Raw genomic sequence first — 24293 nt, 5'->3', positions numbered from 1 at the left:
ATTCCTAAATAATGCTTCCAGTGTAACAGAAAAATCAGCGAGGTAGAGGAAACGTCACGTCGAGACGATGTAGTTTTTTGGTTTCTTCTGGTTTTGTGCTCCAATAAAAAGCAATTTGTGAGCTAATATTAAATTAAAAACCAAATAAAATATGACAAAGCACCGTTCTTTTGGGTAATTTTATTACTGGTTCATGATTTCATCTAGAAGGTCAGCTTTAGATGTGACTTAAAATATATGATATTAGTCAGATTATAACATCGTTGTCGAGTTGATTGTTAAATTGTGGAGACTAATGAAAAGTAATGAATCATCTAAACGTCGTTTTATTCTTATTTAAATATATATAACGTGGAGCATAATTTGTTTCATCTTTGCCCCAAGTCGATCGTCGCTCAACCGGCTAAACCCATAATCATGTTTTGTGAGAGTAGGATCAAGTCTTGCACTCGAACACCGGTTATAGAAAGAAGACTAATTTACTCTTCTTGTAACAAATTGTTTCTCATTATTAATTACAACAACACCCGATTATTCAATATTACAATGGAAAATTAGTTGAAAAATATCAAAAACATCATTATATTACAAAGAGTAAATCGATTATTATATTATACACTAACAGAGGAACGACACGTATAATTCAACCACTAATAATAAAAGAGCTAGAAAACGGTAACAATTTCTAAGCACCACGTGACAAGTCCACGACACGTTCCAAAAACCGTTGACACTCCTTGGTGACTCTGCAAAGCGACTCGTGCGCCAAACCACCACCGTCAATGCTCAGTGACATCTCCGCCGAGTCTCTCAACTTCTTCACTTTCCTTCTCATCGCTTCACCTTCCTTCTCAGTCATAACCTTCCTCACCAACGCCTCAATCTTCCACCTAGAAATATCCTCCTTTGGATCATCCAATCTGACTGCGATTCCCAGTTCGTCGCTGAGCAACGCCGCATTCATATTCTGCTCGGCAAAAAGTGGCCATGCGATCATCGGAACGCCGCCAACGACGCTTTCCAACGTCGAGCTCCAACCGCAATGGGTCAAAAACCCACCAACGGCCCGATGGGACAGGATTTCAGCTTGTGGGGCCCATGAGGGGACCACGAAACCTCTATCACTAGTACGACTCACGAACCCTTCCGGTAGATACTCTGGCGTGTTGTCTTCGGTTCCACCACCGTTAGCCGAGACATACTCGCTACAACACGAACCGTCGACCGGTGGTCGAACCACCCATACGAACCGTTGCTGGCTCTGCTCGAGTCCCCACGCCAATTCAGTTAACTGTTTCGCCGATAGACAACCACCACTCCCGAAGGAGATATAGAGAACCGACTCGTTCGGTTGTTCGTTTAACCAATCCAAAACCGGGTGATCGGTTTCGGATGATTGTATCGGTCTGCATAAGGGACCGATTGGATAGACCGGTACACGAGCAACCCGGCCCAAGAGCTTTGGGTTTAGAAGGGACTTCAATGATTTGGGCTCCATCTCTTCCCATGTATTTACCAAAATTCCATCGGCTTTTGGGTAAGCCAGACCATGACGAACAAAATCCCGGTACACCGGTTCGTCGGGAACCAGATATGCATCCAGAGTATCTTCGAACCTAACCGGTTCACACCCCGGTATAGCGAGTGGGTTTCTTTGCACTGTGTGCTCTTCCTTGATATCTTTGTCCAAATTTGGATAATAAATCGAAACTCCGAGAAAACGTGCGTTGGTAGGGATAAACACATAACTCAACATGTTAAATTCCTTTGCGAGACATAACGCATCTGTGCCAAACAAGTCAACGATCAGAGCCGTTGGCTTTTGATGCATGGCAGCGATCTTGGATCGGAGGGCTGGAACTGCTGCACGCATAATGACTCCGATCTTGGTCACTACATGGTCGTCGGGGTCCACTAAACCATAAATGTCCGGCGATGGAAGTTTGACGATGTCGACGCCGGTTGAGTTTAGGAACTTGGATTGAGCGGAGGCTGCGTCGGTTTCGAGGACGAAGACGGTGACGTGGAAGCCGTTGTTAGCGGAGAGACGCTTTCCAAGCTCGATCACCGGGATGACATGGCCCATTCCGGGACTGGAAAACATGGCGGCGTGTGGTTTTGTGATATGCATCACTACTTCTTCTTATTCAGTTAGCTTTTTGTTTTTATTTAGAGAGGCTTTGTTTTGTTAATGATGTGTTTCTATGGTCGTTGTATATGGGTTACTTACTTATTTATAGGCAGATTTATAACATTTATAAATAAAAATATTGATATAGACTATAAATTGTAGTTTAATAGTTGTATATTATTTGAAAGACAAACAATGAAATAAAGTAATTATACTGTATATGTAATCTAATATTCTTACCTTGTATTTTAGGCAAATTTAAGTATTGAGACAAAAGCAATAACATATCTGAATCTTCATTGAATTATATATATTTAGTTTAAAGTTTTGTAATTTTCTAAATAAGTAGTTAAAACTTGATTAGTTTTTTTAAAAAACTAATTAAGTTAAAGAAGTGGTGTGGAAACATTCTAGAATAAGTGATACCAATTGCGATTATACAGTTTAACCGCTTGTTTGGTTTGCGTGTGAGTTGTATTTTTTTGTCTGCTAAGGGTGCACATGGTGTTACGAAGACACTAAATGGCGATTAGTAATATTATATATGCAGAGATGCTTGAGCAATATTCTAGAGGTACACTATACTGTTTGGTCAAGAAATTACTGTACATTATTTATAGTTGAATTATGGGATCAATGTTTGTAGAAGTCGATATTGTTTTAGTATATAGTATATTAGAGCATCTTTATTAGTTTAGATACCCACTAAGTATAATTACTAGAATAATATTATGTTTAGTTTAAATTAAATTGAGAAACTCATCTAATTTTGAGCATCCATTGGTTAAGTATCTAAACAATATAATAGTAATTTTAGCTAAAACAAAAGTAATATTTTTTGATTAATAAAAAATTAGAACCAATAAGGAAGAGACTCAATGATTCTGAAAATCTCCCAAGTGAAAGATGGTTCTTAAACTTGTTTAGTAAAAACCAATTTTTATTTGTTTTGAGAATTAGATATCCTTTCTCACACCCCTAATGAAGTTGCTTTTAGAATCAGAAACTAAATAAAGTAATTATGAAAAGGCATAATGATTTATTTAACTTAGCTGAAACTTATATAATTTGTGGAACCTATTATCGTTAAATCGTTTCCCTGTTACCTATATGATATTTTTTTAAGACTCGACTAACATGTTACATATTGAATCCATTTAAAAAAAAAAAACTTGTAGGAACGATACATAATTAAAATTTCAAAGATTTTGCCCAAGTTTCCTGTTTTTGATTTTTGAGATAATGTATATTATACAAACCTTATTGTCGGTGTATGTAGACTGTATTTTTTTAACAGATTGAGCAGAGTGCATAGCACGATGGTTGACCCTATTTAGATCTGGCGTAAAGACCAGTCCGAGTCTCTTTTTTTTGTTTACATTTTGAGTAACATAGCAGCATAACGATACATATATTAGTAATGTAATTATATTATTTTGTATAAAATGAAAAATGGAACAAGAGTTTGTCTAACTTAACGTGAAGTAGAGTAAAAGAAAAAAAAAACGTGAAGTAGAGTAAAAAGTAAACAGATATCACCAAAAAAGAAATTAACTATGAGTATTTTTTGGGTTATAATTAAAAATTCAAAGTTAAACCAATCAAATATATATCTAATATTTTTTTCGCGTTCCCTATATATATGGTTTTGTTTGTTAGTATTTAGTAATCGTAATTAATTGGTTTACTTTAATTATATATATAGTTTTCTTAGAGATGATTGGTCCATCGTAAGAGCTAGCTACCCCCTCAATTGTCGTATACAACTCAATATTATGATCATGTATTTCATAAAATATCTTCTGAGGAATCTATAGAAAAATGACCAATTAATCACCACATGATCGGGCTCACGTTGGAGATGGTGGATCACATGCCCGATATTATATTTTATGTAAATCAGTAATTAATATTGACCAGCACATATTCCAATGGTGAAAAGAATTGTATACACATTCAGACATTCTATCGAAAAAGGAAGAAGAAAAACAAAAAGTGAGGAGAAAAGAAAGATAGTAACTGTTTTGATTCTATGATGAAAGTACCTTAATAAGCAGGAATGCAATTATAAACTTATAGCCCATGTATTATTAGATCACCACACAACCATTTCTTTTTTTTACAAACCTAACCCTACTTTCTTCATCAACCATGGATTATCGTTTGTTTGATTGCTGGTAACCAATTGGTCACATTTTCTAATCCCATATATCACGACTCACGTTGGTAACTATTCCATCACATGGCTTTACGACCACCAATGAAAATATTGAGATTCACGAAAATTATTGTTTTTTTTTACTTATCATTTTTGTCAGGTGAACATACAGAGCTTTAAACGTTAAACTTATAATAGCGGTTATAAGAAAATACAAATCAAAATTATAAAATGCAAGATCACTATAAAATGCCAAACGGATGCCGTGGCTTCTGTCTTTTGGGTGCCATAAAATTTGATTCATTCAAAGAACATTATTCTAAATAATGGCGGTCACTCCGGTCAGAGAAAATAATCAGTTAATAGTAAATCAAAATTGGATGTTTGTTGTTGAAAATTCCGCTTATTATGATATGGTCTTATGACTAAATTTTCTTGATATTACGTAATATATTCTTCCTGCTCTCTAATAAAACAAAATATATAATTAAATTTCATAATAGAGGAAATGATTGAATTTTATTTATGGTTCTATGGAAGGAAATCATCAAATTAATCAAAAAATAAAATTAGATTTGAAACTTAACTAGCTCTATTTAGTTTTTTTATATACAATGTTTTGTAACCAAATTTCTTATCACGCTATCTCCGTAGTTACGTAACATTAATCCCGTGATTCTAATGAGACAAATATATTTAACTTGTTATATGGTAAGTCAAGGCTGGAACGAAGAAAGTCGATCTCCGTCTTACGTGATACGATCTTAATCTTGTTCTGACTTCGTATTTGATAATGTATTATATGAACTGTTTTTTATCTTCTTCTTTTTTACCAATTAAAGTGAATAATTGATATTACTATTAGAATATTTAATTGGCGCGACAAGTTAAATAAACTCATCACATGTCACAATGTTACGTGGTCCAATCATTCTCTCACCTGCCACAATGATAATTTCATATTATATATGTAATGCATAAGATTGAATAATTGATGTTACTTGCCATCTAGATAGGTAAATATTGGGTCCGAGTTTAGGTTTGGAGGAAAAACGAAGAATTGAAAACCAAATGATAGTGGTTTAGTGGTCACTATTTCAAGAAGAATTGTCATGTATAAGTAGGAGGTCGATTTACTCTAACAGCGAAATTTACTAAATTATTTCATATGTATAGTCGAAATGGTGTATTGTTTTAGGCTCATTAGAAAATTCGATGAATGAACTATTCGACAATTATACTGATTTTAAAAAGATTAGTCGGATGAACTTTTATGAAGTGGAATTGTGAATAGAAAAATAAAAAGTAAAAAAATATATATAGTAAAAGAGTGGAAATATTGTTGTACTTTCCTCCACCACTAAAGGAACTGAATAAATAACTATTTTTATTCGTTTTTCATTTTGATTGGTGATTTTTTAGTAAGTTATAAGAATAATTTTGTTTTTCTTTGTTTAGTTCTAGGCTTCTAGCTAACAAAAGCTTCCAGTGAAATCCATTATTTGCGGTCCCAAGTATCTCTCAAAAGTCATGGCCATCTACACCAACGGCTCATACAGAGCAAACTCCTCATATAATAAACACTGATGATGCAACTCCTCATGTTCGCTCACGCTCCACTATAAATGTTGTTTATTGCAAGAAATAAAATTATGATTCTGCCACTGATGTTTTTTAGTGGTTAAGCATCAATATTGGTGATCACCGCTTGATCAACAATTGCCAAAACATATTCAGCGACCACAATGACGTTCAAAGAATTTGGTTGAATATTAGCGGTAAAATTAATTCTCTTATTTCATTGGTCAAATACTTAACCACCAAAATAATAACGGTTATTTTTGGCGACCATCACTAATTATCGTAGTGGTTATGTGGTAATTGAATTAACATTTGATATCCAATAAATTTGGCTACCGATTTAGTCATCAAAACTGTCATATTTGTCTAACTATTGTTAAAATATACAATATATTTTTTTATTTTTTTACTAATTTTAAAACAAAAGTTATACTCCAACTAAATAAAATATAACCGTTTTTTAAATAATTTTAATAAATGGAAAAAAGAAATACAACAAAAATAAAATTTGTTCAACGATTGATGAAAACTGGGCAAATCAAAGCATCTGCCATCTGGTCTGGTGGTTGGTGAAACCCAACCCACTTCAATGCCAAAATAAAAAGTCTTATGTAAGCCCATTAATTTAAAGCCTACTAAAGGATTTGATTATATATTTCGGCCCATTTTCAATATTTCGAGCAGTACGAAAACGCCGTCGTTTGAGAGTACGTGATCGTCAACGCCTGGGTCCGTTCTACGATCGACCATCGCCGAGTCTGCTTCTTCTTCTCTCTCTCTCTCTCTAGTGGTCACACTCACTTCACACCCGTGAAAAAACCCTAGGAACCAAATATGGTGAACCTCTCGAGATCCGTCGCGTTGATCTCTGTATTCCTCCTTCCTTTACTTAGCTTCTCTTTCTCCGTCGATAATCCGACGGATCGGCGTGTTCTTGTTCTTCTCGATGATTTATCACTCAAATCCTCTCATTCTATCTTCTTCAACACTCTCAAGTCTCGTGGATTCGATCTCGATTTCAAGTTAGCTGAAGATTCGAAGCTTGCGCTTCAACGATACGGCCAGTACTTGTACGATGGGTTGATCATCTTCGCCCCATCAACAGAACGTAAGATCTCCGATCTCTGAGCTCCCTGTTCGATAATTTTGTCTATATTTTGGAAATCGATTTGGTCATTTGTCATTTCGTTGTGTATAGGGTTTGGAGGATCCTTGGATTCGAAATCCATTGCTGATTTTGTTGATTCCGGTCGTGACTTGATCTTATCGGCGGATACTGCTGCATCTGATTTGATTAGGGGTATTGCCACAGAGTGTGGGGTTGATTTCGATGAGGTTGGTATTCTCATAATGTGGAATTACCTCTTTGTTGGAACAAATTGCGACTTAGGATTTTGATTTATAGCCATTTGTTTCCTTAGGATTCTTCAGCTATGGTTATTGATCATACTAGCTTCTCCGTCTCTGATGTTGACGGCGACCACACCTTGATTGCTGCCGACGATTTAGTGAAATCCGATGTCATTTTGGGAAAAACCAAGATTGAGGTAACTTCCATGCTTTCTAGCTGAGTTATATGACTTATATTCACAAGTGCTTCTTCTATGGTTTTGGATTTAAGATAATGTATGAAATCTCGGGTGTTGGGGGTTTTTTGAGTGACACTTTAAGTTCATTTTGTGTTCGTGTTTATGATTTACAGGCTCCCGTGCTCTTCAGAGGAGTTGCACATTCGTTGAACCCTACTAACAATCTGGTAAGTCGAACATCATACTCTTTTCTTGCATTGAGTAGATGACTATAAGTACAAGATTAATGTTTCATATGAATAACTATACATTGATCTGGGAATTAACTTTTTGCTAATCTATACCTCATGCTCCATTCCTAGGTTTTGAAAGTTCTTTCAGCCTCTCCATCAGCTTATTCTGCTAACCCAAGCTCGAAGTTGTCTAGTCCCCCCCAGCTCACTGGGTCTTCAATTTCGCTAGTCTCGGTCATGCAGGTCTGTCTCTCTTCTGTAACTAGCTATATATGCCCCTGGATAATTCGATATTTCTTTGATGTCTGAACTATTATGTTTTTGTCTGCACTTAGCTCTCCACTTCTGAAATGTAGTTTCATTCACTGCCTTGGGTTCACATAATTTGATGCATATTTTGAAACTGCAGGCCAGGAACAATGCTAGGGTTGTGATCTCAGGCTCAGTGCAGTTGTTTAGCGATAGGTGAGCAAATGTTTGATGGTATTCCTCCAACTATTTCATGCCTATGGATGTTTCTGACTCAGAGTTTGGTTTTCCACGAGACAGGTTAATCAGATCTGGTGTCCAGAAAGCAGGGAGTCCGAACCAGTAAGTAGACACATAGTTTATCAAGTCAAACTTTTAGTCGCCTGATCTGTAGCTACAAAGATTTAAGGATTCTTTTGTCAGTGATAGATGTCTCATTACATTTTGAAAGAAGATTAGCTGATCTTATCTAACACTTTCCCAGATACGAAAAATCTGGCAACGAACAGTTTGTGACTGAACTAAGCAAATGGGTCTTCCACGAAAGGGGCCATCTGAAGGTATATGCATAATCATTTTCACTTGTTTTGCTCTTTCCTTGAAACTTTCGACTCTGCAGATGTTAATTGCTTACTCCTATACATAAATCAGATGATAGCTTGTTTGTTCAATTAGTCATCTCTGTTACCTTCATTGGTGCGTTCCTCACTTAGCTTTTGTGTCCAGGCTGGTAATCTTGTACACCATAGGGTTGGAGAAACAGATGAGCCAGCTATATATAGGATAAAGGATGACCTGGTATGGTTCTAGATCTTCTGACTCAACCAAAGATGTGTGCTTAGGTGATAATCTCCTGGGAATATGTGGCAAGCTTTTAATGTGGCTGTTAATTGCAGGAATTTTCTGTAGAGATATATGAGTGGTCAGGAAAGAGCTGGGAGCCGTATGTTGCTAACGATGTGCAGGTTCAGTTTTACATGATGAGCCCGTATGTGTTGAAAACCCTGTCAACAGACAAGAAGGTAACTTATTTCTGATCTCCAAAGCAGAGTCATCTCGTCTTTTTTTTGTTTTTGGATTTAAGTTGCTTTCAACTTTAGAAGTTAGAACTCAGTCTGCTTTGTTGCCTACTTTGCAGGGTCTGTTTCATACATCTTTCAAGGTTCCTGATGTCTACGGTGTATTCCAGTTTAAGGTTGAATATGAAAAGCTAGGCTACACTACATTATCTCTTTCGAAGCAGGTGAGTAACTAACTATCTCCTAGAGTTTTGCTCACTTTCCAGACTAAGACATGATGCAAAAAAAATGCGGGCTTTTGCAGATTCCGGTGCGGCCTTACAGACACAATGAGTATGAGAGATTTATCCCAACTGCGTATCCTTATTATGGAGCCTGCTTTACGACGGTAAACCCTAACTTCTTCTATCTTCTCACTTTCACACATACACACACACACACACAGAGGTACGACTGAGAAAGCTAATCTTTAACTTCATCGTTTGCTCTTGGACACAGATGGCTGGTTTCTTCGTCTTCAGCTTCGTCTACCTCTACCATAAGTAGAATCCCTTAAATGGTGGCCAAGTCCCATAAAGTAAGCCAAACCTCCATATTTAGATGAGAAAAAACAACTTTCGAACTAGAGACCAATATTTTTGGGCAGCAAGGTTTTCATATGTTTCTAGTTTTAGCCAAACAGTTGCAACCTTCTTTTTGTTTCCCAGATATTTCTATGTTAACGTAACTTTACACCCTTTCTCTGCTCCTTTCTCCTCTCTCCCGTAATCAAAGATATAAGTATGCCCAAGGCAGCTCAATAATCAACCATTTAAAACCCATAAATCAATTCAGGGTAATATATGTAAGTATCTATAATGGTTGCGGAACAATTGTAAATATCGTGATGTCATTGGTAATCGTGTAAATATCAGAAAGTATCGGGGTCTGTGTGAACTAATCGGAAACGGTTGGTGTTTATGCAAAATAAACAATACTTTCGACTTTTTGTGTAAAAATAAGCAAAAATAAACCAAGTTAAAATTACGGACTTGTTTTCGTATTTGGGCCCATTGATAGAAACTCAAAATTTCGATGATCATTTGATTCATTCCCAATTTCACGCATCTAAACCAAAATGAACAGATGGGTTCACAACGAAACCATAATCACTGGCCCAGGAATAGTACTTTTGTTGCTCTCGTTGTAGTCAGGAGTCATGGACTCATAAATATGGTATAGTACTAGAAGAGTAGTGCACGAATACAATCATCAACTTGTAGTTGGTACACAGAGGGGAGACTGATTAGAGAGTGTAATAAAGGTGAAGAATAAAAGAATTATTTTATTAAAAAATGCGACTTGACTAAACGAAACAGTGTGGAACATGTCAAACTCGCGACCAAATACACAAATGGGAAAATCAAAGAGAAGACAAGTCAAAGATAGAAGAAGCAACTCAGTTGTTTCTCTCCTCTTCTTGTTCCCCACACCACAATCCATCCCTCTCCTTCACCACTCTCTCTTTGACTTTCAGAGTAACTAAGATTTCAGCTCAATCTCTTATCTCTTCCGGATCCTCATCGATTTTCAGGTACTTACCGATCCGATCTCAGTTTTAGTTCCAGCCTCCCGCAACGAAAACTCTGTCTTGATTCTCGCACTCTGCTTCCTACAGACCAGATTTTTCTCAAATCAAGTAAGATTTCTGTTTCTGTAGGTTCTTCACTAGTTTTGTTTGGAAAGTGTGCTCAAAACACTGGTTCTGGATTCTATTTGTCATAAAAGTCAACATCTTTTTGGCTCTTATTAATCGTCCCTACCTGAGACAGTCCATGTTTCTTGGAATGTTCTCCAAAACCATGGAAGACAAATCAAATTCCAGCAGGAACAGAACCAACAACACTCCACTTCCTCAACAGATCCGAACAGACATGGGTTCCTTATACTCTGCAGATCTTACTGCTTACAATTCAGCCTGTAGAGAAGATCCAGATTTACAATCCTTCGATTCCTCTCTTCACCAACGCACCAACCGGGTCATCAACTCGCTCGCCTCTGGTGCTCAAACTCGGTCTTTATCCTTTGACGCGCTCATTGAAGTCTCAGGGTGTCTTCTTGAAATGAACCAAGAAGTCGTTAGGTTTATCATTGAAAGCAAAGAAGACGTCTGGGACAACAAAGATTTGACATGTTTGGTCAATGCTTATTTTGATAGTAGCATCAAGACTTTAGATTTCTGCAATGCTGTTGATAACTGTGTTAAACGCGCGAGGATAGGCCAAATGCTCTTACAGTTTGCGCTTAAGCAGTTTGAGATGGAGTCATCAGGGAGCAACAAATCCGTGGAACCGGGTACTAATAAGTACGCGAAAACTTTGGAAGAGCTTAACAAGTTTAAGGCTTCTGGTGATCCGTTTGATGGAGATTTCTTCATGCTGCTTGAGTCTGTTTACGAGCAGCAGGTTATGCTTCTGGAGATACTTCATAAGCAAAAGAGGAAGCTTGATAAAAAGCTTAAGAACATAAAGTATTGGAAGAAAATCTCGAATGTGGTTTTTGTGACTGCGTTTGTCTCTGTTTTGATCTTCTCTGTTGTAGCAGCCGCTGTTGCTGCACCGCCAGTTGTGACTGCGCTTGCAGCTGCGTTAGCGGTTCCAATTGGATCAATAGGGAAATGGTGTAATCATCTTTGGAAGAAGTATGAAACGGCTGTGAAAGGACAGAAAGATATTGTTCTGTCGATGAGGATTGGTGCTTATGTTACCATGAAAGACATGGATAACATTCGAGTACATGTAGATAAGTTGAAGATTGAGATGGAATCGATGATGCAAAAGGTTGATTTTGCACTCAAGGAGAAAGAAGAAGAAGTGGCTGTGAGGCTTTCGATGCACGAGATCAGCAAGAAGTTTGATGTTTTCACAGAGAGAATCGAGGAAGTGGGTGATAACGCGACTAAGTGTAGCAAAAATATCACATTGGCGAGAACAATCGTTCTGAGGCACATTCTTAGCTTCCCCTCAAGTTCAGATTCAGGGCAAGGAAACTTGTAAGTTTTGGTTTCTTCGTTTTTGTTGGGTTTGTGTAAAGTTTGGATCTTTGGCTCACATTATGCATGTCTTTTGGTCAGGATTGAGGCTATCACATTGTGAGAGATAGATACATAGCATAAACTGGTGGTTTTTGAGAAGAGGTTCTGTGGTATGTCACATAACGCTTATATAATGTTATGTGTAACAGCTCTTGTATACATCTGTATCTGTTTAGCACAGCATAATGTATTACTCAATTGGAAATAAAATTCATAGTCTATATTAGATATGTCGCCTCCTTTTTTTTGGCTTAGTATTGAAGCTAACCTGCTTTCTTGTTGTGATCATATCCATGCCGCTTCTCTCTCGATACATAGACTAGCCTGATGTCAACATGTTAAATCAAGTTTTTAAGAATCTGCTTCTGCTCCATAAACTGGATCTGCATTCGGAGAAGACAAATATACACAATCTCGTATAAGAACAACTCATGCCAATCCTTCCATTGCACTTTTAATCACCAAAACTAAAAGTCCTTTCTGTTTCTTCTCTCCACAACTCGCAGATAATCTTTTAATCATGGCTTTTTTTTTTATTTATCTAAATCAATTTTTGAATCTATAATTAACTACAGCAAACGCAAGTCAGGTCAAATAAGTTAGGCGAAGATAGATATATGATTGTTGTAACGGCAACTTTTTTTTACCGTTGTGATCAATATTTGTATTAGTGATTTCCTTTTTTAATAACATATATAAAATGGAAATTTCCTTTTTGTTTGACGAACCTAAACCTAACGTTTCCTTTTTTTTTTTTTTTTACCGTGGTGATCAATATTTGTTTCTTTTCTATATATAACAAATCAGCCTTCTTTGAGAAATCATTATTCTCACTCTTTCTCCGACCGTTGATGGGTTTACATCAGTTACGATCAGAGTCTTCTCAAAGATCAATTTAGCATCTTTGGCTTTTTTCATGTCTCTCATCACCTTGACAAGCCACTCGGCGTTTGTGAAAAAGGAGCAACCTTTGCTTTCTTGATTTAACCGTACGCTTCCTCTGTTCCACATCACGTCTCTTGCGGCTTGTGTTCTCTGTTAGGCACAAAGACATAGAACATGGGAAATTAGGGTTTACTGGCTCTTTCGTCTGTGTCTTCTCGGACCCAGCCATCTTGTCATCAAAGAGTACGAGTGAAGAAGAACAAATTTCAGAACTAGGGTTTTGTAGTGTTTTCGTCTTGGAAATTTGGAATCAGCGGCGATGAAGCATGAAGAAGATAGCAACTGAAGATGTCTCAGAATCAGTAGGTAACTGGTTAAGATCGATAAGCGATGAAGAAGAAGATCATCGGAAGCTTGTGCATTCTCGTGATGGACATTGGACACGGTGGTGGAGAAGAAGGTCTTAGGATTGCAATCTCATCTTTAGCCCAACATAAAGCCCATTCTCATGCCCATTAATAAATTGAGGTCAATTTCTTAACCCTTCTTAATTTTTTATACAACTATTAAGATTTTTTTTAAAAGGTTTAATATGATTTACACTTAATTTTCATTTTTAACAATTTTTTTTTTTACTAAAAAATATTTTCAAATTTATATTTTCATATTACTATTAAAACTTAAGATTTTTTTATTAAGTGTTAACTTTTAAAATTTTGTGTAAACTAATTGGACAGAACATCCAAACCCCTAAGCGGTGTCCTCGGTTCATTGGAGTTTAAACTTAATTTTAATTTTTAACACTTGTTTTTATTTTACTAAAAAATATTTTAAAATTTATATTTTTATATTACTATTAAAACTGAAGTTTTTTTTATTAAGTGTTAACTTTTAAAATTTTGTGTAAACTAATTGGACAAATCCCTAAGCGGTGTCCTCGGTTCATTGTGATTTATACTTAATTTTAATTTTTAACACTTGTTTTTCTTTTACTAAAAAAATATTTTTAAACTTATATTTTTATATTACTATTAAAACTTGAAGGTTTTCTAATTAAATATTTAAAATTTATTTTTTTGTAAACTAAATAGACACAATATTCAAACTAAGTGTTCTAGATTCAATATGGTTTACACTTCAAAATAAAAAAAATGGTTTACACTTAATTTTAATTTCTAACACATGTTTTTCTTTTATTAAAAAAATGTTTTTGAACTTATATTTCAAATATAGTTATCCTATATTTGCACAACATGGAGCATGATAGGAAAAGATAAATCAATGATTAAAGAGAGTAATTAAACTTCTTGATCAAGGTGCGTTGATAGTTTGATTTTGACATATCAACAAACTCCACAAAAATCAGACTACGGAAAAAAGAAATCATTTCTTATGACAGCTTGTTCCACAGAAAAACATTAAAAAAGACCAAATCATATTACGTGCCCATTTTCGAGGTTTGACTAATTGTGGATTTTGGGGCGTTAAACCTTAGAACAAGAGGCTATATATATTAGTCAATCGTCAGAGACAGAAGTAATTAGCTCTTCCTGTGTCTTGGATTACAATTTCAAACGTTCCGGTAAGTTTCGGTTTCTTGATCCGTTTACATTAATCCTTTCTTTATGCTAGATTTCGGAATTTCAGTGACATAACTCTGTTTCTTATAAAACTTTCTTTTAAATTTTGTTGTTTTTAAGGTCAGATTAGCTCCACTAGTAATATCAATGGTGTTCTGTGGATTATTTTCGGAGCTCATAAAAGGACACTCCAGTTCTAACAACAACGGAACTAACGTTTCACTGGCTAAAACGATCCAAACAAATATTCGGTCCCAATACTCATCAGACCTGAGTTCTTACGCATCCGCTTGTAAAAAATACTCATCCCTCAAATCTTTTGATTCATTGCTTCACGAGCGAACAAACAGCATCATCAGCTCGCTCGCTGCTCAGGCCAAGACTCGATCTTTAAACATAGAGTCACTCATGGAGGTCTACGGATATCTTCTTGAACTAAACCAAGATACAGTAAGAGTCATCATTGAAAGCAAAGAAGATGTTTTGAAGAACAATGATCTCAAGGCTTTGGTTGATGTCTATTTCAAAAGTACCTCTAAGACCTTGGACTTCTGCAATACCGTCGAGAAATGCGTCAAGAAAGCAGAAATAAGCCAGCTTATCATTCGATTCGCGGTGAAACAGTTTGAGACAGAAACGGTGGATACGGATCTTGGAGAGAGTAAGAAGAAGAAGTATGTGAAAACCTTGGAGGAGATGAACAAGTTTAAAGCCATGGGAGACCCTTTTGATGGCGAGTTCGTGACTCAGTACAAGTCTGTCTACGATGAGCAGGTTTTGCTTCTGGACGAGTTGCGTAAGCTGAAAGTAAAGCTTGGTAAGAAACTGAGGAATATAAAGACATGGAGGATATTGTCAAATGTGGTTTTCGCCACTGCGTTTGTGACTGTATTTGTCTTATCGGTGGTTGCGGCAGCAATGATGGCACCTCCGGTATTGAGTGCGGTTGCGTCTGGATTGACCACACCGATTGAGGTTGTGGGAATGTGGTGTAACAAGATGTGGAAAGAGTATGAGAAAGCTGTGAAGAGACAGAGAGGTTTGGTTTTAACAATGGAACTTGGGGTGCAAGCAAACAATGTAACGATGGTAAATATAAAATTCGAAGTTGAAAACCTGAGCATAAGGATCTCATCGATTCTGAAGACCGTGAACTTTGCTGTGGACAGAGAAGAAAATGAAATGGCGACGAGATTTGCGATGCAAGAAATAAAGAAGAAAGTAGAAGGGTTTACTGAAAAAATCGAGGAAGTTGGTGAAAGAGCGGCTAATTGTAGCAAACTCATCGCGTTGGGGAGACTTGTAGTTCTGGGACACATCCTTGGTTTACACATCGTAGAAGGAGGAGCTGCAAATATTATCAGTAGCGTTTAAAAGACATTGACGTTCATCGATCGAGAGATTCGGAATACCATAACGGCTCGGCGACACAGGAAGCGTTGGAGAGATTTGATGCTTCTTTGGTTGATTTAATCACTACCCATTTCAGTATTGTAATCTTGTTTTAGTTTTTTTTGCCAAGATTACTCTATATTAGGTTTTTGCTCTTTGTAATACCTCCTTTCATTTTAATGATATTAACATGCTTAGCAAAAAAAAAAAAGACATTGACGTTGTTGGAGTTTGATCACTCGAGACTTGGGGGTCAAGCAGTTTCTATCATTGTTTATGGGCTTTTAAGTTGGGCTTTTCAGTCCCACTATAGTTTTATTCTGTGATGTTGTCTCGCCCATTTAACTTAAATGATTGTTTAAAAAATGATATATGTGTTTTGCTTCTCTGCTTTTTTTTTCTCTTGATCAAGTTAATTGAGGATCACACAATCATTTTGATTTTTGCACAAACTCTCTTTTGAGTACATCGCAAATCTGTATGTGTATGCAACTTATCATTTTCCAAATGTAAATGAATTTCAAACTCATATATAGAGTAATGTTTCTTCAGTCTGCATATAATTTGATATGACATTTCAACGAATTACTCAACTAAGCTACCTTTTATCCAAAAACAATTAACTCAACAAAGTCGAAGTAAATGTACATTCATTATGACAAGTTTTTCCACTAAAAAACATATGACGTGTCCATCTTTTGAGTAATTGTTGATATTTGGTTGAGTTAACTTAAGTAAGCTCCTCTTGTCATGTCCTGTCTTGTCCTGAGCGAGATTCTAATACAAGCTTTGGTAATTTCTCTTTCTCTTCAACTCCAGCTCATCTTGATCCGTTTACATCCTTGCTTCTTTTTTTATAACTCTGCCTGATTTCTTGAATCTCTGTTTTTTCTTTGTATCTACCTTTTGGTTTTGGCATTTCTGAAGTCAGATTAGCTCCAGATTATATCAATGGAGTTCTGTGGATGCTTGTCAGAGCTCATGAATGGAGAATCCAGTTCAAAGAGGAACGGACCAAGCACTTTACCGGTTAAAGAGGTCAGGACAGATATGCGGTCTAAATACTCATCTGACCTAAGTTCTTACACATCCGCTTGTAAAAAAGACTCCAACCTCAAATCCTTTGATTCTTCGCTTCACCAACGAACCAACATAATCATCACCTCGCTCGCTGCTCGAGCCGAGACTCAATCTTTAAACCTAGACTCACTCATGGAGGTTTACGGATTTCTGCTTGAACTAAACCAAAATGCAGTAAGAGTCATTATTGAAAGCAGAGAAGATGTCTGGAAGAACAAAGATCTTAAGTCTTTGGTTGATGTCTACTTCAAAAGTACTTCCAAGACCTTAGATTTCTGCAATACCGTCGAGAATTGTGTCAAGAGAACAGAAATCAGCCAACTTATCATTCGGTTCGCGGTGAAACAGTTCGAGGCAGAGTCAGTGGACACGGATCTTGGAGGAGATAAGAAGAAGAAGAAGTATACGAAAACCTTGGAGGAGCTGAATAAATTTAAAGCTATGGGAGACCCTTTTGATGGTGAATTGGTGACTCAGTTCGACTCGGTCTATGATCAGCAGGTTTTGTTTCTTGAGGAGTTGCGTAAGCAGAGAAGAAAGCTTGATAAGAAGCAGAGGAATGTAAAAACATTGAGGACGGTGTCTAACGTGTTTTTCGCTACTGCGTATGTCTCTGTTCTTGTCTTATCTGTGGTTGCAACCACAATGAGCGCACCGCCAGTGGTGTGTGCGGTTGCCTCTGGATCGACCGCACCGATTGAGATAACAGGAAAATGGTTTAGCCAGATGTGGAAAAAGTACGAGAAAGCTGTGAAGAGACAGAGAGGATTGGTTTTGACGATGGAGAGTAGAGTGCAAGTTAACAATGAAGCGATGAAGAATATAAGATCGGATGTTGATGAACTGAGAAGTTGGGTTTCGTCGATTCTGGAGACTGTGGACTTTGCTGTGGAGAGAGAAGAAGAAGAGGAGGCGATGGGACTTGCGATGCAAGGAATCAAGAAGCATGTAGATGGGTTTACTGAGAAAATGGAAGAAGTTGGTGAAAATGCGGCTAAGTGTAGCAAATTCATTGCTTTGGGAAGACTTCTTGTTCTGGAACACATCCTTGGGTTACCTGCTAATTGAGTTTCGTAGAAAAGGTAAATAATATCATCAATGGTGGCGTTTCAAAGATATTAGGGTTTAGCAGTGTTTACACTCAAGCAAGACTCGAAAGTCAAAAAGTTATTTTTAATTAACAGTTATGGAGTTGAAAATTCTTCACCTTATTAATTGATCATCATTCACCAATCACCATGTTCTCCTTACCTTTTGATATTAAATTTTGTGAACAAAAAAAGGATGATTCTTTTTAAACGTTATATCAATGAATGGAAAACAAACCAAAATCATCGAAAAAATGAAACAACCCAAACGAAATTTCCTTATTGGTTAGATTGAGATTAGTAAATGGAAATAGGATGTAATTTAGATTTCCTCTACAATATTATTAAACAAATCGGATCTCTAATTTCTTACAAATAGTGAAAAATCCCAACGGCTAGATTAATATCAAATCATCATTAAGTGAAGCAAAGATACTCTGCTTAAGAAAAAAAGAAAATAACCCAAGAGAACCTTGTGGTTGCTTATAAATATATCACGCTCTTCTTCTTCTTCTTCTTCATTCTTGAGAAATCAAAATTCTCTATTCACCTTCATCTTCTTTCTTCTTCGAGAAACGGCAACAAAAATCTCTTTTTAATAGCTGATCGCCGATGAATGATGATTCGTGATTAATTGAATTACTTCTCCCCACATCTTCTCCTCGCACCTAACAAGGTTTTTGAGATTCCGATCTCGACCTAGGAGGAACTCTAACATGAGGAAGATATCCCAATCAAAGAATCCAAGTACAAGAGACAAAGAGATGAGAGACTATCAATTTTTGATCAAAGACGAAAAGAAACTTCTCAGAGTACGACACGGTGGGCTTCGAATTCTCGTTTCCATTGACGACGACCATGGCCCGACGGCGGAGATGGCGAGAGAGAGACGACTGAGAGGAGAGATCAAAGGATTCTCGTTTCCATTGACGACGATGCTGGAGGAAGAAAGCAATCATCAAAGACAAAGAAGCTTCTCAGATTACGAATGAAGAAGAAGACGGAGAATTTCAGACGAGTTTCCAACAACAACGACGCAAGGTGGGCTCATGGTAGTGGGCTTTCAGACGCAAAGTGGGCTCACGCTGGTGGGCTTTCAGACGCAAAATGGCCTCACGCTGGTGGGCTTTTTTTGTATCCAAATCCAACCAGGTATTTCTTTTTTTTTTTTTTTTTTTTTTTGTCGTCACCAGGTATTTCTTTATTCATTCTCTTTTTTCTTTTTCTTTTTTCTAAAAAAATGTTTTTATTAAAACAATAATTAAATAGTTTAAATTTTTCACTAAAACATTTTTAAAAATAAAAAATAATATAAAACCATATTAATTTCATTATTATTTTTAAAAACTAGTTTAAGTGTTAAAATTTTAAAACGTCGGAAACTAACCGTGCCTAGGCATCCCGTCCTTAATTGGTCCGTAAGTCTTGCGGCGTTCGAAGTTCGGCAATGTTTTCACGTAATATTGATTTAACACTTAAACTTATTTTGAAGAAATAATAATGATTTTCACTAAAAAACAATTAAAACTTCAACTTTAAGAAAATAGTTAATAATTTTTAACTATAACCACATTAATTTCATTATTACTTTATAAAAATTAGTTTAAGTATTAAATTTTTAAAACATCGGAAACTAACCGCGCATATGCATCCCGTTCTTAGTTGGTCTGTAAGTCTTGCGGTGTTCGAAATTCGACAATGTTTTCACATAATATTGATTTGACACTTAAACTCATTTTTATCACTAAAAAATTTAAAATTTAAACTTTAAGAAAATAGTTAATAATTTTTAACTAAAACCATGTTAATTTCACTATTACTATTAAAAATTAATTTAAGTGTTAAAATTTAAAAACTTTGGAAACTAACCGCACCTAAACATCCTGTCATTAATTGGTCTGTAAGTTTTGCGGTATTCGAAGTTCGTTAATATTTTCACATAATATAGATTTGACACTTAAACTCAATTTTTTTTTCCAATGAGTTTAAGTGTTAAAATTTTAAAACGTCAAAATTTAACCGCGCCTACGCATCCCGTCCTTAAGGAAAATAATTTCTAATTTTTAACTAAAACCATGTTCATTTCACTATTACTTTTAAAAATTAGTTTAAGTGTTAAAATTTGAAAATGCCGGAAACTAACAGCGCCTACGCTGCCTAGGCATCCAATCCTTAATTGATCTGTAAATTTTGATGTGTTCGTAGTTCGGCAATGTTTTCACATAATATAGATTTGACACTTAAACTATTAAAAAAATAATTATGATTTTCACTAAAAAAATAAAACTTAAACTTTAAAAAAATAATATATAATTTTTAACTTAAAATCATGTTAATTTCACTATTATTTAAAAAAATTTAAAAACATCGGAAACTAACCGCGCGTAAGTACCACATTCTTAATTTGCGGTGTTCGAAGTTTGACAATGTTCTCATATAATGTAAATTTGACATTTAAACTCATTTAAAAAAAAAAAAATGGTTTTCACTAAAATAAAATAAAATTATTATTTCTCGTTTCTAACATCTTATAATTATGAACAAAGAATTCAAGTATATTTTAAAGTATAAACCGAACATACCATCTTATCTTAATTTTTAGTTGATTGTCAAAAACTTAAAATTTAAACATCAAGGTAACATGTCAATCTGGTGATATATTTGTAACATTCGTAGATTACAATATACAAGCACTGCCTTTGAATCTGATTAAATAAATGTCAAATGTATATACATCAAGTGTTCCTTCCATCTGCAGAAACCACCTCGATACTTCTTGCCATACCTTTTTTCCTTCTTTCTTTTATCATATAAGTTTCTGAATATATCTTATTCCACTAGCTAGCTTCAACATTATGGTTTTGATTTTGAATAATTCACGCCACACACAACAAAAAGGTAAAAAAGAAGAGAGTTTATGTATTAGTGCTACTTGTAATTTCAAATTTTACAAAATTGCGATGAGGGATATAAGTTTCTAGAGAAAATAATATATATTTGGACAGCAAAAGTAAGTTGGAAAAATTCGGTTACTTCGTAATTTGTTAAGAAATAAAAATTGACGGTCAAGAAAAGGAGAGTGTGGGGATGAATAAAAACGGTAAGCTTATATCATTCAACTGGGGGAGGTAGCTTCGTTAAAAGAATCCATCTTTTTATTTATTTTCATCAAACCATCCTTTATTGATTTATTTGTTTATTACAAAAACAACCGAAAAAACGACCCCACGAGAAATTAAGGAGATGGAGCCTCGTGAGGAGTTTGGTATAGCTCTGAAGTCTAAAGAAACCCTCCTTAGATATCAACTCCCCAACACTCTCTCCCTACAACACACACACACACACACACACACACAGATTCCAAACCCTCTTTAGCATTTACGTGGCGACTCGTTTACGTGTGTCCAGTCCTCACACATTTTCATGCTTTTTATTCAACCTACTAACTTCCACCTTTCCCGTTTTTTGTTTCTTTTCTTTCACTTTTTCGTTAATTTAGATTCTTTATTAATTAATAAACTGTTCTCTAATATCATTTATAAGTCCGTTTTACGTTAAAGTGGCTATCCCTTGATGGTTAACAATTAAATGATCATTTTTGGGTTTAGGGGAAAATTTTTTTAAAAAATCTATTGGTTTGGTTATCATAAACGGTTTTAATGACAGAAATACACAAGAATTCATAATCTAGTTTTTAAACACTCTTTCAAATTTAAACTGCAATATATAGATATTATAACATTCATACTGCTGTAACTCTCAAACAAACAGATCATTAATGTCTTCCACTAAGAACTTTTTGTAATTTGTGACATCTGCATATTCTCGAACAAATACATGGTTGCATAAGGAATCGGTCACTCATGTCTTCATAATCCAGTACTGAAATATTCCGCATTGGCTTAATATTTGAAAAAGAACTATATCTTATCATACTTCCACCGAACTTTTTTTTAAAAAATAACAAAAAATACAGAGATGATGCTTGCACTTATCTAAATCTACGTGTTATGGAACACCACATTTTAATAAATAACTTACTTAAATTTATATTAAAACCGTTTACATCTGATATAATTTAAAAGGTTTTAGACGAATTAGTATTAGTGAACCATTATCAAGATGTATTTATTACAAAATCTATAATAATAAAAACAAAACTGGGAAAGCAATGGGAAGAAGATCTGATTGGCTTTGGAAGACTTCGCGTGTTAATAAGATTTTTCTCAAAAAAGAAAGATCGGACGGCAATGCGTGGCAAGTCGCTTATGACGTCGGAAGCTTAGCTTGCCACGTGTACGGTCATCACCATTTAGGTGACCGATATAATGTATTTCCCGTGACTTGACAATCTAATCTCCCAATTTATCGTGCTCCAGTGTCTCAAGAGAGAACTTACTCTATTGGTTACCCAAAACTCACATAAAACGTGGATTTTATATTTTTTTTTATCAAATAATTTGATGTGCAATATAAACATATATGTATTATTATCTTGCATGTTTAAAAAATGCTAACTTAAATTTTTCTTCAATGATTGAGATTTTTCATACACATCCATCGAGTTCACACTTATGATTAAACAAAGTGTATTGTTACACTAATAACGGTTCTAAGTTGTTTCAATACGTTTATGATAACGGTTCTATACTAATACTAGTATTCATACGTTTATGAAACTCGTTAATTATATATTTAACTTTGTTTAGCTGTATCATAACAAGCGTTTTAAGAAATAATTTAATAAAAAATGAGAAAACGATAAGCGACGCCTTATCGCCTATGTGTAATTATCGTGTCAAAATATCGTGATAAGGAAGCTGTTTCAGAGGAGCCTTCTCGTTTGTTGCGTCGTTGCTCTGAGCCAACAACGCTAATATAAAAGGAAGCTCAAGTCTCTCTGTTTTAATCTCGGACCAATATACAAAACCGTGTGTTCTTCTCTGTATCTTATTAAATCAAAACCAATTTTGTTCTTCTTCTTTGATTCTTTTTTCCTTCATTTTTTAACGTATCTTGAGAGATCGACGATGTCGTCGAAGAAATCCCTAGTTCAAAGTCTCTTCAACATTTCCAAAACCTACTCCAGGATTTCTGGTCTTACCCGAATGCGTCCGACCAAATCCGGCGGCATTCCTCCCGACGCCGGAGATTCTGGAATCCGCCGCAGATTTCTCCACAAGAGGGCATTTTTCTCGCCGGAGATAGTTCCTAAAGGTGGTAACTTGATGGAGAAACTCAGGGAATTGACTTTGTCCAATAATAATCGTATTAGACTCGACGAGATGTTACCGCCACCTTCGCCGAAGAAATCATCACCGGAGTTTTTCCCGGCGGTCACGGTGGAAGACGTGAAGAAGCTCATGAGAGCAGCGGAAATGGAGCTGGTGAAATCGAAGCTGAGAGAGATTGGCAAGAACTGGGTTCCTTATTCGGAGTTTGTTCGGGTCTGCGGAGAATACAGTTCGGATCCTGAACAAGGTAACCGGGTCGCGAATATGCTTGACGAAGCTGGAAACGTCATCGTTTTGGGAAAACTCGTCTGCCTTAAACCCGAAGAGGTAATTAAACTCTACATGCATTGCAAATTCTTAAATCAAATTTAACATTCTTGATCTAATTTGTTCTTCTTCTTCTGTGTGATTACAGCTAACAAGCGCCATGGCTGGTCTGATTCCGACACTCGAACCCAGTCTCGACGCCGAGACAAGACAAGAGTTCGAACAACTTGAGATCATAAAATCAGATATCGACAAAAGAGCCGATGATCTGGTTCGAAAAGAATTATGGGCCGGATTAGGCCTAATAATGGCCCAAACAGTTGGATTTTTTAGGCTGACGTTTTGGGAACTGTCGTGGGACGTGATGGAACCCATATGCTTCTACGTAACTTCGACATATTTCATGGCTGGTTACGCCTTCTTCCTCCGAACTTCAAAGGAACCTTCCTTTGAAGGTTTTTACAAAAGCCGGTTCGAGACGAAGCAGAAACGTTTGATTAAAATGCTTGATTTCGATATCGATCGATTTACCAAGCTACAGAAGATGCATCGTCCAAATTTGACTAAATCTGGTCGTTGTTGATCGTAATTCTTTTCTTCTTCTTTTTCCTAAATCGGATGCTAAATTAATGTATAGACGACTGAAATTTTCGTAGAGAATAATTAGTTTTAGAGGGATAAAAAAAAGTCTTCTCATGCGGGGGTAACACTAAATAACTAAATCAATTAATTATTACTACTAAACTAACAATGAAAGTAAATAATATTTCCAATTTTTTTATTTTTTGTTGGAT

General features: G+C 35.8%; 7 protein-coding genes and 2 long non-coding RNA genes across 15 annotated transcripts; 5 read left to right on the top strand and 4 right to left on the bottom strand.

Annotated features, from left to right (window-relative positions):
* Positions 1 to 463: 463 nt before the first annotated feature.
* On the bottom strand, positions 464 to 2237 carry UGT72E2 (UDP-Glycosyltransferase superfamily protein). The gene has a single exon (NM_126067.3). It carries the CDS (start codon positions 2129 to 2131, stop codon positions 686 to 688), a length of 1446 nt encoding a protein of 481 aa, NP_201470.1. The 5' UTR covers positions 2132 to 2237; the 3' UTR covers positions 464 to 685.
* Positions 2238 to 6581: 4344 nt separating this feature from the next.
* Positions 6582 to 9887, top strand: DGL1 (dolichyl-diphosphooligosaccharide-protein glycosyltransferase 48kDa subunit family protein). The gene is made up of 13 exons (NM_126066.4): positions 6582 to 6978; positions 7069 to 7205; positions 7292 to 7417; positions 7573 to 7626; positions 7762 to 7875; positions 8042 to 8097; positions 8182 to 8223; positions 8366 to 8441; positions 8608 to 8679; positions 8778 to 8903; positions 9020 to 9124; positions 9205 to 9288; positions 9399 to 9887. Exons 1-13 carry the CDS (start codon positions 6705 to 6707, stop codon positions 9444 to 9446), a joined length of 1314 nt encoding a protein of 437 aa, NP_569038.1. The 5' UTR covers positions 6582 to 6704; the 3' UTR covers positions 9447 to 9887.
* A 364-nt stretch (positions 9888 to 10251) lies between these two features.
* Positions 10252 to 12477, top strand: AT5G66675 (transmembrane protein, putative (DUF677)). Of its 4 annotated transcripts, none has more exons than NM_001345798.1 (3): positions 10252 to 11931; positions 12013 to 12083; positions 12292 to 12477. In NM_001345798.1, exons 1-2 carry the CDS (start codon positions 10715 to 10717, stop codon positions 12032 to 12034), a joined length of 1239 nt encoding a protein of 412 aa, NP_001331714.1. In that variant the 5' UTR covers positions 10252 to 10714; the 3' UTR covers positions 12035 to 12083; positions 12292 to 12477. The 4 variants fall into 4 exon arrangements, with proteins under 4 accessions (NP_001331714.1, NP_001331715.1, NP_001331713.1 ...); NM_001345800.1 differs by lacking the exon at positions 12292 to 12477 and having other exon boundaries at positions 10252 to 10578; positions 10712 to 11931; positions 12013 to 12207; NM_001345799.1 differs by having other exon boundaries at positions 10262 to 10473; positions 10600 to 11931; positions 12013 to 12470.
* A 500-nt stretch (positions 12478 to 12977) lies between these two features.
* Positions 12978 to 13398, bottom strand: AT5G09675. The gene has a single exon (NR_143229.1). It is a non-coding gene; the product is annotated as an other RNA (long non-coding RNA).
* A 539-nt stretch (positions 13399 to 13937) lies between these two features.
* Positions 13938 to 16028, top strand: AT5G66670 (pectinesterase, putative (DUF677)). 4 transcript variants are annotated; one of them, NM_001345796.1, is made up of 3 exons: positions 13938 to 14174; positions 14258 to 14440; positions 14559 to 16028. In NM_001345796.1, the coding sequence occupies exon 3, from the start codon at positions 14586 to 14588 to the stop codon at positions 15810 to 15812; it is 1227 nt and encodes a 408-aa protein (NP_001318891.1). In that variant the 5' UTR covers positions 13938 to 14174; positions 14258 to 14440; positions 14559 to 14585; the 3' UTR covers positions 15813 to 16028. The 4 variants fall into 4 exon arrangements, with proteins under 4 accessions (NP_001318891.1, NP_201468.1, NP_001331712.1 ...); NM_001345797.1 differs by having other exon boundaries at positions 14156 to 14174; positions 14270 to 14440; NM_126065.4 differs by having other exon boundaries at positions 13938 to 14440.
* A 642-nt stretch (positions 16029 to 16670) lies between these two features.
* AT5G66660 (pectinesterase, putative (DUF677)) lies at positions 16671 to 18142 on the top strand. Its single transcript, NM_126064.2, has one exon. The coding sequence runs from the start codon at positions 16782 to 16784 to the stop codon at positions 17976 to 17978; it is 1197 nt and encodes a 398-aa protein (NP_201467.1). The 5' UTR covers positions 16671 to 16781; the 3' UTR covers positions 17979 to 18142.
* Positions 18143 to 18276: 134 nt separating this feature from the next.
* Positions 18277 to 19167, bottom strand: AT5G66658 (uncharacterized protein). The gene has a single exon (NM_001037087.2). It carries the CDS (start codon positions 18955 to 18957, stop codon positions 18733 to 18735), a length of 225 nt encoding a protein of 74 aa, NP_001032164.1. The 5' UTR covers positions 18958 to 19167; the 3' UTR covers positions 18277 to 18732.
* A 1106-nt stretch (positions 19168 to 20273) lies between these two features.
* On the top strand, positions 20274 to 24283 carry AT5G66650 (calcium uniporter (DUF607)). Its single transcript, NM_126063.3, has 2 exons — positions 20274 to 23559; positions 23648 to 24283. Exons 1-2 carry the CDS (start codon positions 23029 to 23031, stop codon positions 24080 to 24082), a joined length of 966 nt encoding a protein of 321 aa, NP_201466.1. The 5' UTR covers positions 20274 to 23028; the 3' UTR covers positions 24083 to 24283.
* On the bottom strand, positions 22154 to 22395 carry AT5G09665. Its single transcript, NR_143228.1, has one exon. It is a non-coding gene; the product is annotated as an other RNA (long non-coding RNA).
* Positions 24284 to 24293: the final 10 nt, after the last annotated feature.

Source organism: Arabidopsis thaliana, chromosome 5 (genome assembly GCF_000001735.4).
Source record: "Arabidopsis thaliana chromosome 5, partial sequence".
Taxonomy (NCBI): Eukaryota; Viridiplantae; Streptophyta; class Magnoliopsida; order Brassicales; family Brassicaceae; genus Arabidopsis; species Arabidopsis thaliana.
The sequence above is the reverse complement of the archived record's forward strand: the minus strand, read 5'-3'. Positions and strand labels throughout refer to the sequence as shown.

Bases quoted from the DNA above. Each gene is read 5' to 3' on its own strand.
- UGT72E2 (NM_126067.3), bottom strand. From the start codon at position 2,131: ATGCATATCACAAAACCACACGCCGCCATGTTTTCCAGTCCCGGAATG.
- DGL1 (NM_126066.4), top strand. From the start codon at position 6,705: ATGGTGAACCTCTCGAGATCCGTCGCGTTGATCTCTGTATTCCTCCTT. The intron at 7,418-7,572 runs GTAACTTCCATG...TATGATTTACAG, and splicing joins TGGGAAAAACCAAGATTGAG to GCTCCCGTGCTCTTCAGAGG. The intron at 8,904-9,019 runs GTAACTTATTTC...CCTACTTTGCAG, and splicing joins CCCTGTCAACAGACAAGAAG to GGTCTGTTTCATACATCTTT.
- AT5G66675 (NM_001345798.1), top strand. From the start codon at position 10,715: ATGTTTCTTGGAATGTTCTCCAAAACCATGGAAGACAAATCAAATTCC. The intron at 11,932-12,012 runs GTAAGTTTTGGT...TCTTTTGGTCAG, and splicing joins GATTCAGGGCAAGGAAACTT to GATTGAGGCTATCACATTGT.
- AT5G66670 (NM_001345796.1), top strand. From the start codon at position 14,586: ATGGTGTTCTGTGGATTATTTTCGGAGCTCATAAAAGGACACTCCAGT.
- AT5G66660 (NM_126064.2), top strand. From the start codon at position 16,782: ATGGAGTTCTGTGGATGCTTGTCAGAGCTCATGAATGGAGAATCCAGT.
- AT5G66658 (NM_001037087.2), bottom strand. From the start codon at position 18,957: ATGATTGCTTTCTTCCTCCAGCATCGTCGTCAATGGAAACGAGAATCC.
- AT5G66650 (NM_126063.3), top strand. From the start codon at position 23,029: ATGTCGTCGAAGAAATCCCTAGTTCAAAGTCTCTTCAACATTTCCAAA. The intron at 23,560-23,647 runs GTAATTAAACTC...GTGTGATTACAG, and splicing joins TCTGCCTTAAACCCGAAGAG to CTAACAAGCGCCATGGCTGG.